Raw genomic sequence first — 14974 nt, forward strand, 5'->3', positions numbered from 1 at the left:
GTACCAAATTTTAGCCAAATCTCTCCAGCCGTTTTAGCATCATCGCAACAAACATACACACACGTGTATTCACACATATACTTACAAACTATCGCATTTCTCATATTAGTAGGATGGAATGATAGAATTTGACGTTTGTATACTGCTTTAGTTCCTTTATTACCTATGTAGTTTGAAACATTTATACATACGTAATATTAAAGAGCACCCTATATGTAAATATTTTTCGATTGTTCGTTTTATAAACACCGTTGGAGCAGCGGCTACGTCCAGACGAGTAGTGGGTGCCTGCCGGTGTCCACGTCCAGGGTTCAATCCGTTACTAGTTCAGTTTTGTGAAAGTTTTGTGTTGCAAAGGTGAGTTAAGATCAGTATCATTATTTCCGGTTTTATCATACACTAGTCGCGAGGTGGAAAATAATGCGATATACAGTGCGTACCGGCAGCCAGGATTTTTTTTAAGGGAGTTTAATGTAACGTATGTAAGTGAACCGTGGCATTAATTTAATTAATAAACTTAAATTCAGACTGTGTTAACTTTTTCACAGAATTATAATTGCCCAGCAATGTACAGCAAAGCAAATTGACAAGTAATAATCAAAGTATCTGTCGGCTGTCATTTACCGTTTACACTTACTTGTCAATTTGCTTTGCTGTACATTGCTGGCAATTATAATTTTGGCAGAAAGTTAACACAGTCTGAATTTTAGTTTATTAATTAAATTAATGTTATGGTAAAGTTACAGAAATACGTTACTTTAACCTCCCTTGAAATAAGCTTGGCTGCCGGTATCACACTGTATTACAATAGCTGATAAACTGATTAGTATACGATCAAGCGGGCATTTTGGTGGCTACCTAACATTAGTGCTGTGCAATACAAACTATCCAAGTCTCGACGTTGTAGCTATGTATAGGAACTACAAAATTTATCTGAAAACTCAATTTAAAAAAAGTTTTTTATTGACATTGTTGATAACTGGGTCTACTGATTAGGTAAGTCTGACTGAACTGTTTTTAATTGGATTTTTTTGACCACCATGAAGTCGCCATCTATCGCTGATGTGTTCTCTTAACGAACCTCGACCATGGATTCAGCGCTGTGCTCGTCAGACAAACATAACTCGACCCGTTCATTCGAGGAATTTAAACAGAGTTATTGAACTACAAATATTAAAGCTCCGAAAATGTGTTTCATAGAATTCCATTCGTTTACAATTGTATGTACCTCTCAAATCAGAATAATACCTGTGTTTTCTGTAATTGGGTAATGGTATTCCATACAAATTAATTGTATTGTATATTATTATTATACAGGGTGTCTTTTACCTGAGGCTTTAAATTTAAGGTTTGATTCTACTCCCATAACTTAGCTACTTTTGTTTTGTAACATTTTCAAATAACTTGAATTATAAAGTCTCTAAACTGTGAACTAACGATTATAAATAAATAAATAAATATCACGGGACAATTCACACCAATTAACCTAATCCCAAAGTAAGCTTAGCAAAGCTTGTGTTATGGGTACTAAGCAACGGATAAATATAATTATATAAGAAGAAAGAAAGAAAGAAAATACATTTATTCACAACACAAGACACAACAATAGTATTAAGTACAAATAGACAACACGTAGGAAAGTATGTGTCATTGCGGTTGCATATAGATATAGATACATACTTAAATACATATTAAACACCCAAGACCCGAGAACAAACATTCGTATTTTTCATACAAGTATCTGCCCCGACGCGGGAATCGAACCCGGGACCTCAAGCTTCGTAGTCAGGTTCTCTAACCACTAGGCCATCTGGTCGTCTAATTTCTGAATTTTAGAATTTCATAAATTTAGTACTTAATTATAAATATCTTCCGTACATACAAGTGCAGTCAAAGGAACAGAATCACGTTTGCTACAATTGTCATATTGACATTCTATACAACTGAAAATGTAATCATAACGTAATTGATTAAATGTGAGATGGTCCTACCCTAGTACACGATACAGTTTCTTCGACTCCACTCTCTTCTATTCATAAATTTTTTCGACGTAACTTTTCTACGGGTGCGATGGAAGGGTTATGGTAGGTTTGACCTGCAATCCCAACGGACATAAATGGTCACTATAGGAGTGGTTTTGAACTGGAACGATCGGAATCCGATCCTAATCAGTGAAATAAGTTTTTGTTAAAATTAATTTTTTTAATAAAAGCTTTTTGCTCACTGCACTTTTTGTTGACTGTACTTACATTGTCATCCAAGCTACATGTCCGTACCGAATTTCAAGTCGATGCCATTATCCGTTCTGCGGAGACGATCCTGGCCGGACCACCAGTTTTTCATTACCAAACATTTAAGTATTGTCATCAGATTTACATAAGTGCCAAATTTTAAGTCAATCTGACCTTTGTGATGTGACTATTATTCTTTTTTGATTCCTTGTAGATGATAATTGCAACAACAGGGACATATATAATCAAGTGTGCCCACGATAGGGTGTCTTAAATATGTAGAAAATTGACAGACTCTATTGAATTGTACTTTAGTATGAAACCGCTCTATGAGTAGATTCGAGTAAGATTAAAATTGCGAACCCAACCATAATGATGAAACCACTCCAAATATGTATGATTGTAGAGTATAAATAAAATTTAAAAATTTACTTTTTTTTTTGACGAATTGATGAACAAAAAAGTAACATGTATAATTATAAAGAGTGATAATTACGGTTATCTCTATCTCTCTGTATATCTTTCTCTGAGTCTTGGCCACCAATTTTACATGAAATGTTTTTGGTGGGACACGATTGTCTGAAACAGATGACGTCATAGTTTCGTAGTTCATTGACACCTAGTCTGCTTACTTTGATTTTTAATGTCACCTTTGCTTAACCTTAAAACTATTACCGACTTCAAAACTGGATAGGTGCAAACATTTAACAACCTACGAACTTTATTAGTGGATATTTTCATATGGCCGCTTGTACTAAGGTCTAGGGATAAAATATTGTTACTTTGAAAATTTGTTACGTTAATAATGATAATTCCTAAAATAAATCCGGAAAATTTAGTTGATGGTTGAACTGAATACTCCTGGAGCCTTACAATGGAGTTTTTGATTAAAAATGTAAAATGCCTTTGAAGAATACCAATGTCGGTGCAGAAACATTTTTTCGGGATAAATAAAAAATCTGAAAAAAAAAACAGTAATGTTCAGTCACACTATCTGATCTGCTGAAATATGCTGAAATTATTTAATATAAAAAAAAAATATTTTTTTTTTTATGCTACGCTGCTTTGTTACGAATAAATGATTTAAATTTCTATTTTTTTTCCGGAAATAGATATAATAATTGTACTATGATGGATGCTAGTCAACGGATAGACATACATAATATGGATAAATACATACAAAACTGAAATCAAAACTTTGCAGTATCTGAAAACAACTTCACCGAACTGAAATAAACAGTCTACGAACAGTTAATTATGTAAACTAGCATGTTAATGTAATCGAATAATTAAAAATACCGGCTTCATTGACCCCAACGTAAATTAATAATAAGTAGCTACACCACATTTACATATGACTGTGTTAGTATTTTAATCCCTATTAATAGCAGGTAGATTACATTTTTAAACAACAATTTGGTACGAGGTATGTGTAAGTTTAAACTAAAAACAGAATACTTAAGAATTATACTGAGGAAATAAAGCAATGTTATACAAATTTCTATAGAACGGATCCGTTGTTTTTTTCCGTCAAAGAGAAATAAATCCAAGATAGAAGATATAATAGATAAAAAAAATGAAAATTTTGGTCTTATGAATGTCTACACTGTAACGAATGTTTGAAAACGGCTCAATGAATTTGAATAAAAATTTGCACAAATATTCTTATGTGCATTAACACAATGTAGCCCTTTTCATTCCAGTAAATTGCACAAATTCTGCAGGAATGCAGTTAATCGTCACTCTTTGAAAAACTTAGGTACATAGCTCAATATCTAAGGTAGTATTTTTAACAACACTACTGAGATAACAAGTTGCGTATATGAACTTAAAGTTTTTCGTGGTAATATACATGTGACGTAGAATGTTCATAAAGTTTAGCTACTAGGTAATATTAATTTTCGTGAAAGCTTTTTGAAAAGTAGTGACGAAATTAATTCTTCGTGGATAACGTCGACGGTAACAGCTAGTACATCAATACGTTATAAATATGTAGGAGCCTAGTTTGTAATGTTTTTTTCCTCATTCCTTTGGATACGGGCGGGGGTCACATAATTTAAAATGTGCATAAAATGCCGCCATTGCTAGTTACGAAGTACAGTTTGATTAATTCGAGTTAACATTTGACAGATGGGCGTGCCTTCAGTCAATTTTCAACTTTGACATAATACAAATAAAGCCATTTTTAGTATACCGCTACCCACGTTTACAGATTATGTAAAAACTATTTTATTTGTATGACAAAGTTGAAAATTGACTGAAGGCACGCCCATCTGTCAAGTGTTAACTCCAAGTAATCGTAGTGTACGTAGGTGCAATATTTATTTCATGGGGAGTAGAACAACGCGTAACTAACAATGGATAATTCAGCTTATCTATTACACCTACAGTGTTTTAAGCTTTCGTGGTTTTCACTCATAGTCAAAATATCACAAACGGTACCTATCACGTTAAAACACACGAGTAATAGTTACCTCGACGTTTCAACCACATTACAGGGGCCGTGGTCATGAGTAGACTGAAGTGTAGGGTGTCAAGTCTGCCAAGCAGCGCGAGTCCTTCGAACCACCCACACTGATCACTAATGGAAATGTTAAATGTTTCTATTTCTGTTCCACAGATGGCACCACCCTCGAAGGTAGAGGACCGACTGACGTCAGGACATCGGCTGTCGCACCCCCCGCCTGGTGATGAGGTGCTCATCAGCGGCATTTCTGGCTACTTCCCTGACTCGGACTCCGTCATAGAGCTCCAAGAGAACCTCTTCAATAAGGTAAGGGTCACCTAGAGTACTAGGTTTTGATTGTCTTTCATATAATAAATTTGCATAATGAAAGCTACCAAAACTACAAACCTTGCATTGAGGGTTTTTCGACAGGCAAAATATCGCTAGATGGCGTTAATAACGTGAGGTCCGTTTAACATTTCTGTCACTCTTGTGATTAGATAATTATCTATGCCCCAGTCACCTAACACCTTCGCTCTTTGTAAAATCAACATTAATTCAAGTAAGCAATTTTTTGAGTTAAAATTAAGGTCAGGTAATTTGCAAATTATATTCTTCAATAATCCACCAAATTTTTTATAAATAATAATAATAATTCTGTAAAAATCAGTCGAAATTGCTATAAGCCTATTTACTTCATAATTTACTGGTTTTATCATCAGAAATTTCAAAAAGGCTTCGTATTTTCAAAAGAAAAAGAAAGGTAAGTAGGTACAGTTAAGATTTAGGTTTGTCTTGCCTTGAGACTTTTTGTACTGCTAAATTGTTATATCGGTTTAACAAAATACTTAAGTACGTAATTTCCAATCATATCTATTGTTGGACTTTAAATGATAATTATTTAAAATCCAATTTCTTGATAATATATACTTAAAAAATCTTATTTTTTTTCCTAATAGAAATTAGACGTATTACGAAATAATCACTTTAGTTTTTTTTTAATTTCCTGTTAGATAAGTATTGCTGGATTCAGGGATTGCGGGTCTAAAAACTGAAATATATTAAACATATTTGACAGTAAATTTACTGATAAAATTTTTGCTAAAAAATCACCTATTTTAGGGTACTATTTTTTTACCATCTTCCGGAACTAAATTTCTGTGGATTCAAAAATATAGGTTCTTAAAATTACACGTAAAAGCCTAAGGTATACAAAAAAATAGCCTTAAATCGAATTATTTCCAAAATACGTACTAGTAAATGAGCCAATGAGGGCTATCGTTTTTTGTCTCACTAGATGGCGCACTGTTGCGTGAGGTTTTTAAGTATGGCTTTCAAAGTCTGTTATTACGGGCGTGAAAACAAAGTTTAGATTAAAATCATATTTAATACACCTTAAAACCGTACCATAAAAATATCGAGCAACCACAGTGTTGCATAGTTCCCGCTTTGTTCGGAAAAAAGGGAGGACAAAAGTTTCCGAAAGACAAAACTGTCTCAAAACACAGACATTCATAGCCCCGTAACGCATAATTGCCATAATTAATTTCAGATATTAGAAAATATTCACAAAATATTCTAATTATAAATAAACCCGCGTAGCTCACCCAAAAACTATGAGATTTGACAGCGCCACTCTAGTGGCGAATTCATACGCGATAGCCCTCATTGCAAGCATGACTGAAACGTCAAACAGACCTCACGCTACTAACGCCATCTAGCGATATTTCGCCTGTCGAAAAACCCACATTGTCAATAGCAGTGCATACTCAAGTACCACTATACATCCGCCAAATACAGAATCGTATCGCCCCCTATCCATTGCTCTTCTTACTCCCCAGGTGGACTTGATTTCCGGCGACGGCCGTCGATGGAAGCTGGCCCATCCCGAGATCCCGCAGCGTACCGGCAAGATCAACCATGTCAACAAATTCGACGCCTCCTTCTTCGGCGTGCATTACAAGCAGGCCCACACCATGGACCCCATGTGCAGAATCCTGCTCGAGAAGGCATATGAAGCTGTTATTGATGCAGGTAAGTTTAAAAACTGTCGATCGATAGGCGTTCCGTTACTAGGTCGATAATTACCTCTTCATCTTAATTGGACACGCTTAACAGAGATATTGCATGTCACATTGCACACCCAATAAAAAAGTGACAATATTTTTATGTCTGTCTTAGATCTTAGTCAGTTACCAAGTAAAGACTCTCAAGACTCTTTTTCTTAGAAACTCAAAAACAGTGAAAAAATCAAACTTCTATGCTACACATAAATTATAACTTGTGCCGTGCATCTGACATTGCATCAAGCGCGTAAACCAATCCCTGCCTGTTTCCGAATTTTAACCAATCAACAAGCACGTCTATTACAACCTTGAAAAATATTCGTATTTGAATCATAAGTCGTTTTGGTTTAAAGTACTTTTTGTGTGGAATTTGTTCTGAGTTACGCTTCCTGACTTATCATTTATTCGTTGCATACGACCAGATGGCCTAGTGGTTAGAGAACCTGACTACGAAGCTTGAGGTCCCGGGTTCGATTCCCGTGTCGGGGCAGATATTTGTATGAAAAATACGAATGTTTGATCTCGGGTATTGGGTGTTTAATATGTATTTAAGTATGTATCTATCTATATAATTATATTTATCCGTTGCTTAGTACCCATAACACAAGCTTTGCTAAGCTTACTTTGGGACTAGGTCAATTGGTGTGAATTGTCCCGTGATATTTATTATTATTATTATTATTATTCGTTTATTCGTAGCTTCTATGTCAAAGCAAACAAAAGACACACACAGGCTGTGTAAAATTTCCTTGGTTCTAATAATTTGACACCTATAAATTATTATAATCTCTTGGAGATAAACATTTATCAACGTGCTGTCAATTTAGTATTGTAGGAGTATTACCTACATTAACATACATTTAAAGTTACATTTTAATCTGTATGAAAAAAAAACAAATTAAAACTGGTCATTAATATTTTCAAAAAGTTGCAGACCAAAAAAGAAGGTTAGTTATAAGAGTAGAATCGCACCTTGCATTTGAAATGGTCAGAGGTACTCCTGTATGTCCCACCTGGAAACTAGAGATATGGCAATATAAGATAATCACTGATAATAATTGCTTCATAGTTATTATGGTTGATACAAGTAACGCCGCGCGTAAAAGCTATGTACGTAAATAAGATTATGCAGATTTATCAGTTGGAAAAACATAAACCCGCAGACCAACGTTTAATTAAATATTTTAATTTGACTCGACATGTTGGCTATAACTATTTTATTCAGAGTTTTAATTTAAACCATTATCGAGAATGATGCATTAAAACTTTTATAATTAATTAGATTTGTTGTTGCCCGCGACTATGTCTGTAAAAAGGGTTCCCTTTATCTTGCATAATATCGATTCTCCGAAATACACTTCGCATAACAGGTATCTCATTTTTTTTTAGCCGAATGATACTTTTGAATAATCATAACTTTGCATAGTTATCAGTTCGAATAATAGTCATTTCTCAGAATATTAAATAGCAGGACACTCTTATCGCCGAATATACTTCTGCAGAATATTAAATAGCAGAACATTAGTATCGCCGATTTTTATATGGCATAATGGCATAGCAAAATACTAGTTTGGACTATTGTATTTTCACGGAATTTTAAAAAGCGCTGACTAACATGGCGTAATGACATAGTTAAAGGAACTAACAGCTACCATAAGAATGGGTTAAGGTTGAAGTAAGGCCAGCAAAGTAAGCGTGCTGTAACAGCAGCAGGCAAAGCGCCAGAACAGAACAGCAGGTACATAGTAGGTTGGGTTAGGTTAGAACTGCAACCACAACAACAGCGCGCGAGCCGAGCGAGCGAAACGAGCGTGCCGCGGCAGCGGCCGTCGAAGCGGCAGAGTCTTACTGCTGCCAATAAAGGTTAAGTTAATATAGAACTATAATTAAAACAACGCTGGGGTGTTATTAACGCTTCAGCATTATACTGAGCCAGTGTCAGATTCACAATAATAACAGTAATTGTCTGCCTAAATAACAACCGTAATTTAATTGCAAGGAATGTTTAGTAAAATTTTACTCTGCTTTTTATATCCCTATGCAAAGTAATATTATGAGATACGTCTTTCTGCGTAGCAACTATTCGAACATATAAATATTATTCTCATCGATATTATGTGATGTTAATATTCTGCTTTACAAAATTATGAGAAATGATAGTATGAGAAAAAATGTATGCGAAAAGTAATTCGGTGACATGATGATTCTGCTCAAGGTTGTTATGAGAAACGAAATTGTGAGATTCGATTTTATGCAACATATTAGTGAACCATGTAAAAATATAGTTCTTACAACTTATACGACACAAAACTTGACAATTCTGCTTAGCTCTGATGACAAAATGTAGCTAAGTAACTCTGTTTCTGCATCGATTCATATTACGGTATTGTAAAGCGGAATGTGGCACTATTGCTAACAAGGGCTTAAATCTAGGCACTCGGATTCGATTTGGTTTCGAAGCGCGCAAGGTAGTTGAAATGAAATACTCGTAAGATTAAAAAGCATTATTTTATTAAAATACGACAATAAAGTGAGATTGCTAGTATTACAAGTGTTTCTTATTTTAGAATATAATAATCCGGAAGCTAGGCACTGAAACTCTAAGACAGAACAACGAAACTCAGCTTCATATCGTTAAAGTTTTGTTTCATTTCTTTTGCGTCGGAGCTAATCTAATCTAATGATAGTTTAGTGTATTACATACCAGGACCATAGTCCTGCCCAACCAAAAGGATCGCAAGTAACGTGTTCGGATCCCGTGAACTCCTGCCCCAATTAAAGTGTCGTTTGCGGTCTAATTTACTGTTCCTCGAATGAATGAACGACCGAATGGAACGGGTGAATGGATTCGCGAACGGAATTCGTTATTGCCATGTTTTAATGGGAGAGAAATCATTTTCAATTACGCGCCTGAGCGTTGAGTTCTTTAATAATAAATACAATTAAATACACAGTGAAACATGATACAAAGTTAATGCTTCTTTGGTCAATGGAGGACAATGTAAAGGTTTGAACTGAGATATTTAATCTAATCTATTTTTATACCTAATGATCATACTTTGTTCGAATTAACAAATAAAGTAAACTAAAGTATTTACAATACAATACAAAACAATGAATCTTTATTGTATGTACACCAGAAATAGTACATACCTAGTAGTATTTAATTAGTAGAATATTTTAAAAATTAAAAGAAAAAGAGACGGCACGGCAAGCACGGCACGAGAGAGATAAATACTTATATAGATTTTTGCAAAAGTACATTTTTCTTCGCTAAACATTGGCTGGTAAATATTTTTTTCATATATAATAATAAATTGGACATCGCAAATTCAGGAATCGTCCAATACCGTATTTTACAACTTTCTATTGGAATTGTCACAAATGTTAACAAAATCCGCCCTCCAATTTTCAGAAAACTATTAATAAATAATTGATGGCGGACAGAAAGAGCCGCGAAAATAGGCTGTAATAGGATTGAACATGTGACCCAGCGGCAACAATGAAAAGAATAATCTGCCCGTGAAATGGACTCGCTTTGCTTTCTAGTACTTATTAAGTAGCTGGTACCATTGATATTGGTTTTTCTTGCCTTCGCGGACGCTTTTTTGAAAATAACCTAGCCAATTAACACATGCTGACATTATGCTGAGTGGGGTCCACTTTATACTATTCGATGTTATTATTTTTCCATCTAATGTATTTTTATGTGTACTTATTGAATCATCATCCCAGCCTATATCCGTCCCACTGCTGGGCACAGGCCTCCTCTCAGAACAAGAGGGCTTGGGCCATAGTTCCCACGCGGGCCCAGTGCGGACTGGGAACCATTGAATTGCTTCGCAGATTTGTGCAGGTTTCCTCACGATGTTTTCCTTCACCGCAAAGCTCGTGGTAAATTTCAAATGTAATTCCGCACATGAATTTCGAAAAACTCAGAGGTGCGAGCCGGGGTTTGAACCCACGATCCTCTGCTTCAGAGGCGATAGGTCAAACCACTAGGCCACCACAGCTTTTTACTTGAATATGTGTAAATAAATGTTTCTCTCTCTCTCTCTCTCTCTCTCTCTCTCTCTCTCAATTTGTAAAAATGGTGAAGAACCCCGATCTTTTCATTTCAAAGTTCAACATCTTAAAAATTGCTTCTTAATCCAATTGTAATACAACACAGCTAAAAATCAATGCAAGGAAACTCACTTTTACTCGAAAAAAACCGCATTTAAATTGGTCCATTCGTTTGAGAGTTACTAGTACGAGTCCACAAAAGACATTGATATCAAACTTATAATACCAGCACGGCTACTACGAAACTCGAAGTTCGTATCGTACCGTCCCTCTCGCTCTCGTATTAAATAGTATAAGTGTCAGAGGGACCGCACGGCACGAACTTCGAGTTTTGAGTTTCGTAGTAGCCCTGCAGTCTTTTTGAGTCGGGAGTTATAAAGGTTTTGCTTTTTTTCCAATTAGGAATATTCATAACTAGCGTTTACCCGCGGCTTCGCACGCGTAAATCATTAGATAAAGCAGTTGAATTGAAATTCGGGGATTTTATTAAATTCTCGTGGCAATTTCCTAAAATTACATCGTGGTTTTCATTGACGTTAAATTAAAACACCCATGCCAAATTTCATGACTCTAAGCCCAGCGATTGTTATTTCAAGATTTTATCCCTATCACGTGGGACTATCGGAATAAAAATTAGGCTATGTGTTATTACAGATGTCCAGCTACCCTACATACTAAATTTCATGACTCTAAACCTAGCGGTTGTTATTAAGAGAGTTTATCCCTATCCCTCGGGAATATCGGGATAAAAAGTATCCTATGTTTTAATCCAGGTTATAAACCAACTTTCTGCCAAATTTATCCAAATCCGTCCAGCCGTTTCAGCGTGAAGGAGTAACAAACATACTCACTCACTCACTCACTCACTCACAAACTTTCACATTTATAATATTAGTAGGATTATAGACTATAGATTCTCGTACCAAATTTCTGACAAGTGCTTTTATATTTTGCTTTTTATAACCGGCCGACCTAAATCTATGCCTTTTACCCCTGGTACCGCTCACTTTGTTTTGTTCAGTCTGATCTGTATTTTCTAGTCTGTGCCAAAACCGACTTTTTTCGTCGATAATGAGCGCAATTTGTTTGATCCGCAATCGGGATTCTATTCGATTCGGTCACTGGGCTTCAATTCCTTCGAAGCCTTAAGTCCCCTTTTACATTAACTCCCGTCCATTGGGAGCTGGAAAGAAGTGTTTTTTGTACTCAGAGTAATTTCGATACGGCGCGAAATGCTTCTGATTGACATTTTACAAATGTAATTGGTTTTTTCTGGAAAGCTTTTTTTTTATTTATGCTTCTCAAGTGCCTTATTTAATCTCACTTTATTTTCTTCTTTCACTGAGTTTACTGCACAGCAAATTATACCGGAACTGAACAACATTAGTTCAGCGACTTTTAAAAATAATTTGTTTTTTAATTTTTATTACACTTTTAAGTTAATTCGAAGAAGCAATGTAAAGCAAAATGCTTGATGTTTGTAGCGTGACAGGCGACGTCAGTTGTGTTCTAGGACGGCGTACATTGATAGCATTATTTAATTTGTATGAAAAAAGGAAAATTCAAAGACTCCATTATTTTTAAAAGTCGCTGAACTAATGTTGTTCAGTTTGACGAGGACGATCTATGTTTTAATTTTTTGCTCGTATTACAGCTTTAAAAGACATGTGAAGCCTTATTGCCTAACGCACTTGAAATCACGTTCGATTTCACCACTCTTTCTGTCTCACGGTATAGGAAGAGGGTAGAAAGAGACGGTGAAGCGATGACGAGCGCCAGAGCGTTTGACAATACGGCCACTGGTCGGACCTAATCCATAGATGGTTTATTTGCCAGTAGTTATCTTTAAATTTGCGTCATCTCGATAATATCTGTCATTTTGTATGACAATTCAAAGGATTTTTTGACGAAATGGATCTCAAATTAACGCTCTTGGCCGTATTTTGATATTTTTGACGTCTTGGTAACATATAATATACAATGTGCTAATTAAATAAATAACTGAAAACCTGAAAGTATTCTCATCAAAAGAGCCTAGGGCTATTTTTTGTTTCTAGAAAGTGTTGAACATTTCAATGGACATATTATGTATTGAGTCAAAACATCAAATTTGTCTAGGATAATAAGTATCCCAAGATTTTTTAGATGTATGTAGTTTGTTCAAAATCGAGAGTAGAAATCTCTAAATATCAATTCGGCTGCCATCTCTAAAGCAGCGTTTCCACCAATAATGTGCGAGGATGTGTTGCGAGGAATATGTTTTTCATTAACCAATAGCAACGCTTCATTTACACATCCTCGCACAGCACATCTCTGGTGGAAACAGCTGAGCGGAGCGAGGCGAGGTAAATGAAGCGTTTCTATTGGTTAATGAAGAACACATTCTTGCACATCTCTGGTGGAAACGCTCCTTTTTAATACGGTATTTGACTATTTTGTATGTTTTATAAATTAAAACTACACAATGCCTGTTATCGAATAGAAAAACAATTTTTAAGCTACCTTTACAAATAACAAAGTTATAATGGTTTGAAATTCAAGATTAGACAGAGAAAGACATACTGGCATGTGACGTCACACGCCAGTACCGCCATACTTGCTGCATAGAGAAAAGCGTTTGAGAAAGAAACGGGTATATAGATTTTTCAGAAAATCACTATAAATCCAATTTTCAACCGATTTAAATTTTCTATCTGTATATCTATATTTTCATAATAATATTAAGATATGGCAAAATCAGGAGTTGTCAAATACCGTATTTACGCAATGCTAGTCAAATATTAAACAATTAAATTATACATAGAGTAGAAACTCTCAGCAGCGGCGGTTCCGCAGCTTCCGCTGAACAATAAACAAACTGAATAAGCTCCGGCTGCGTTCAAATTTTCAAATTTTTACATAAAGCCCTGCCGAGTTATAACCACGTCCCTATCTCCGAATCCATTAGAGATATAACTTCAGCGATTATAACTCAATATTGTCGCAGCGGCCATTCGGGCTCTTAAAATTTGAATTTTCTTCATTTCATATTCCCCGGCTGCTGGGGCGCGATTTTGTACTTACTGCCAGTTTGAATAGTTATTTTCTATAGGCAACGTACAAAAATCTGTTACTTGTGTAATAAAAAAAAATTGGTACATATTTTGACTCGTTTGAATATACCCAGATGATAGATAGGTACGAACGTACCTACATTTAATGGTAAAGCCAGACGAGCTTGATTTTCGGGTGTACTGCCTTTTCGGCGAAATATGTTTCGCCAAATTTCAATTAGCAACCAACCTTTCGCCGAAGTTTTATTTGGCAAACCATTCGTTGGCATAAGTTTACTTCGCATTTTTCATATTTCGCAACATTTTTATATTGCAAAATTTTACTTCATCACACTTTTATGTGGCAAATAATTATGTAGCAAATGATTGGCTTAGGCGAATAACAAATTGACAAATAACATTTGGCCAATTTTTATATTGCAAAGTTTTACTTCAAAATTTGTGCGAGCTAGCGAAGCGAGCGAGCAAGACGGTTCGGAGCAGAAGCGACTTGGATAGTTCGATGTGAGGTTTTTTTTTTATAGCAGCCAGGATAACTGCCACTAGGAAAGTAGGTTGGATGCCATTCAATATGTTGCTAAGTTAAGGTATGCCAATCAATACATTTGACCAAAACCTAAATGACATCTTAAAAAAATCCGGGGTAATAATTTGCATAATAATAATTTATCAAATTATTAGTTGGGAAATGATATCAGTGCGAAATGTTGAGCAGAGGGTCATAGGTTCAAACCCCGCCTCGCACCTCTGAGTTTTTCGAAATTCATGTGCGGAGTTACATTTGAAATTTACCACGAGCTTTGTGGAACTATGGCCCAAGCCCTCTTGTTCTGAGAGGAGGCCTGTGCCCAGCAGTGGGACGTATATAGGCTGGGATGATGATGATTTATTAAACATCAACTCAGTGCGTTACAGGGAGGAAAACATCATTCAATTAGTACAAACAGAGGCCGTATCGCCTAAAGTTTCTGACGCTCGCGATCGCAATCAAATGACAGTTTTTGTATGCCAAATCTGTCATTTGATTGCGATCGCCAGCGCCAGAAACGTTAAGCAATACGGCCTATCTGATATAATGTGGTCGAAAGCTGCGAGGCTCGTCCGAAATTGGTG

The 14974-nt window shown here is 35.6% G+C and overlaps 1 protein-coding gene across 1 annotated transcript in view; it reads left to right on the forward strand.

Moving 5' to 3' along the window:
• Positions 1-267: 267 nt before the first annotated feature.
• LOC141430983 (fatty acid synthase-like) overlaps positions 268-14974 on the forward strand; it is a 62070-nt gene continuing 47363 nt past the window's right edge. Inside the window, exons 1-3 of the mRNA XM_074091893.1 lie at positions 268-357; positions 4852-5004; positions 6519-6711. Of these exons, the coding sequence (XP_073947994.1) occupies positions 4852-5004; positions 6519-6711 (346 nt within the window). The 5' untranslated portion in view covers positions 268-357. The remainder of the gene's footprint in view (positions 358-4851; positions 5005-6518; positions 6712-14974) is intronic.

Source organism: Choristoneura fumiferana, chromosome 9 (genome assembly GCF_025370935.1).
Source record: "Choristoneura fumiferana chromosome 9, NRCan_CFum_1, whole genome shotgun sequence".
NCBI lineage: Eukaryota > Metazoa > Arthropoda > Insecta > Lepidoptera > Tortricidae > Choristoneura > Choristoneura fumiferana.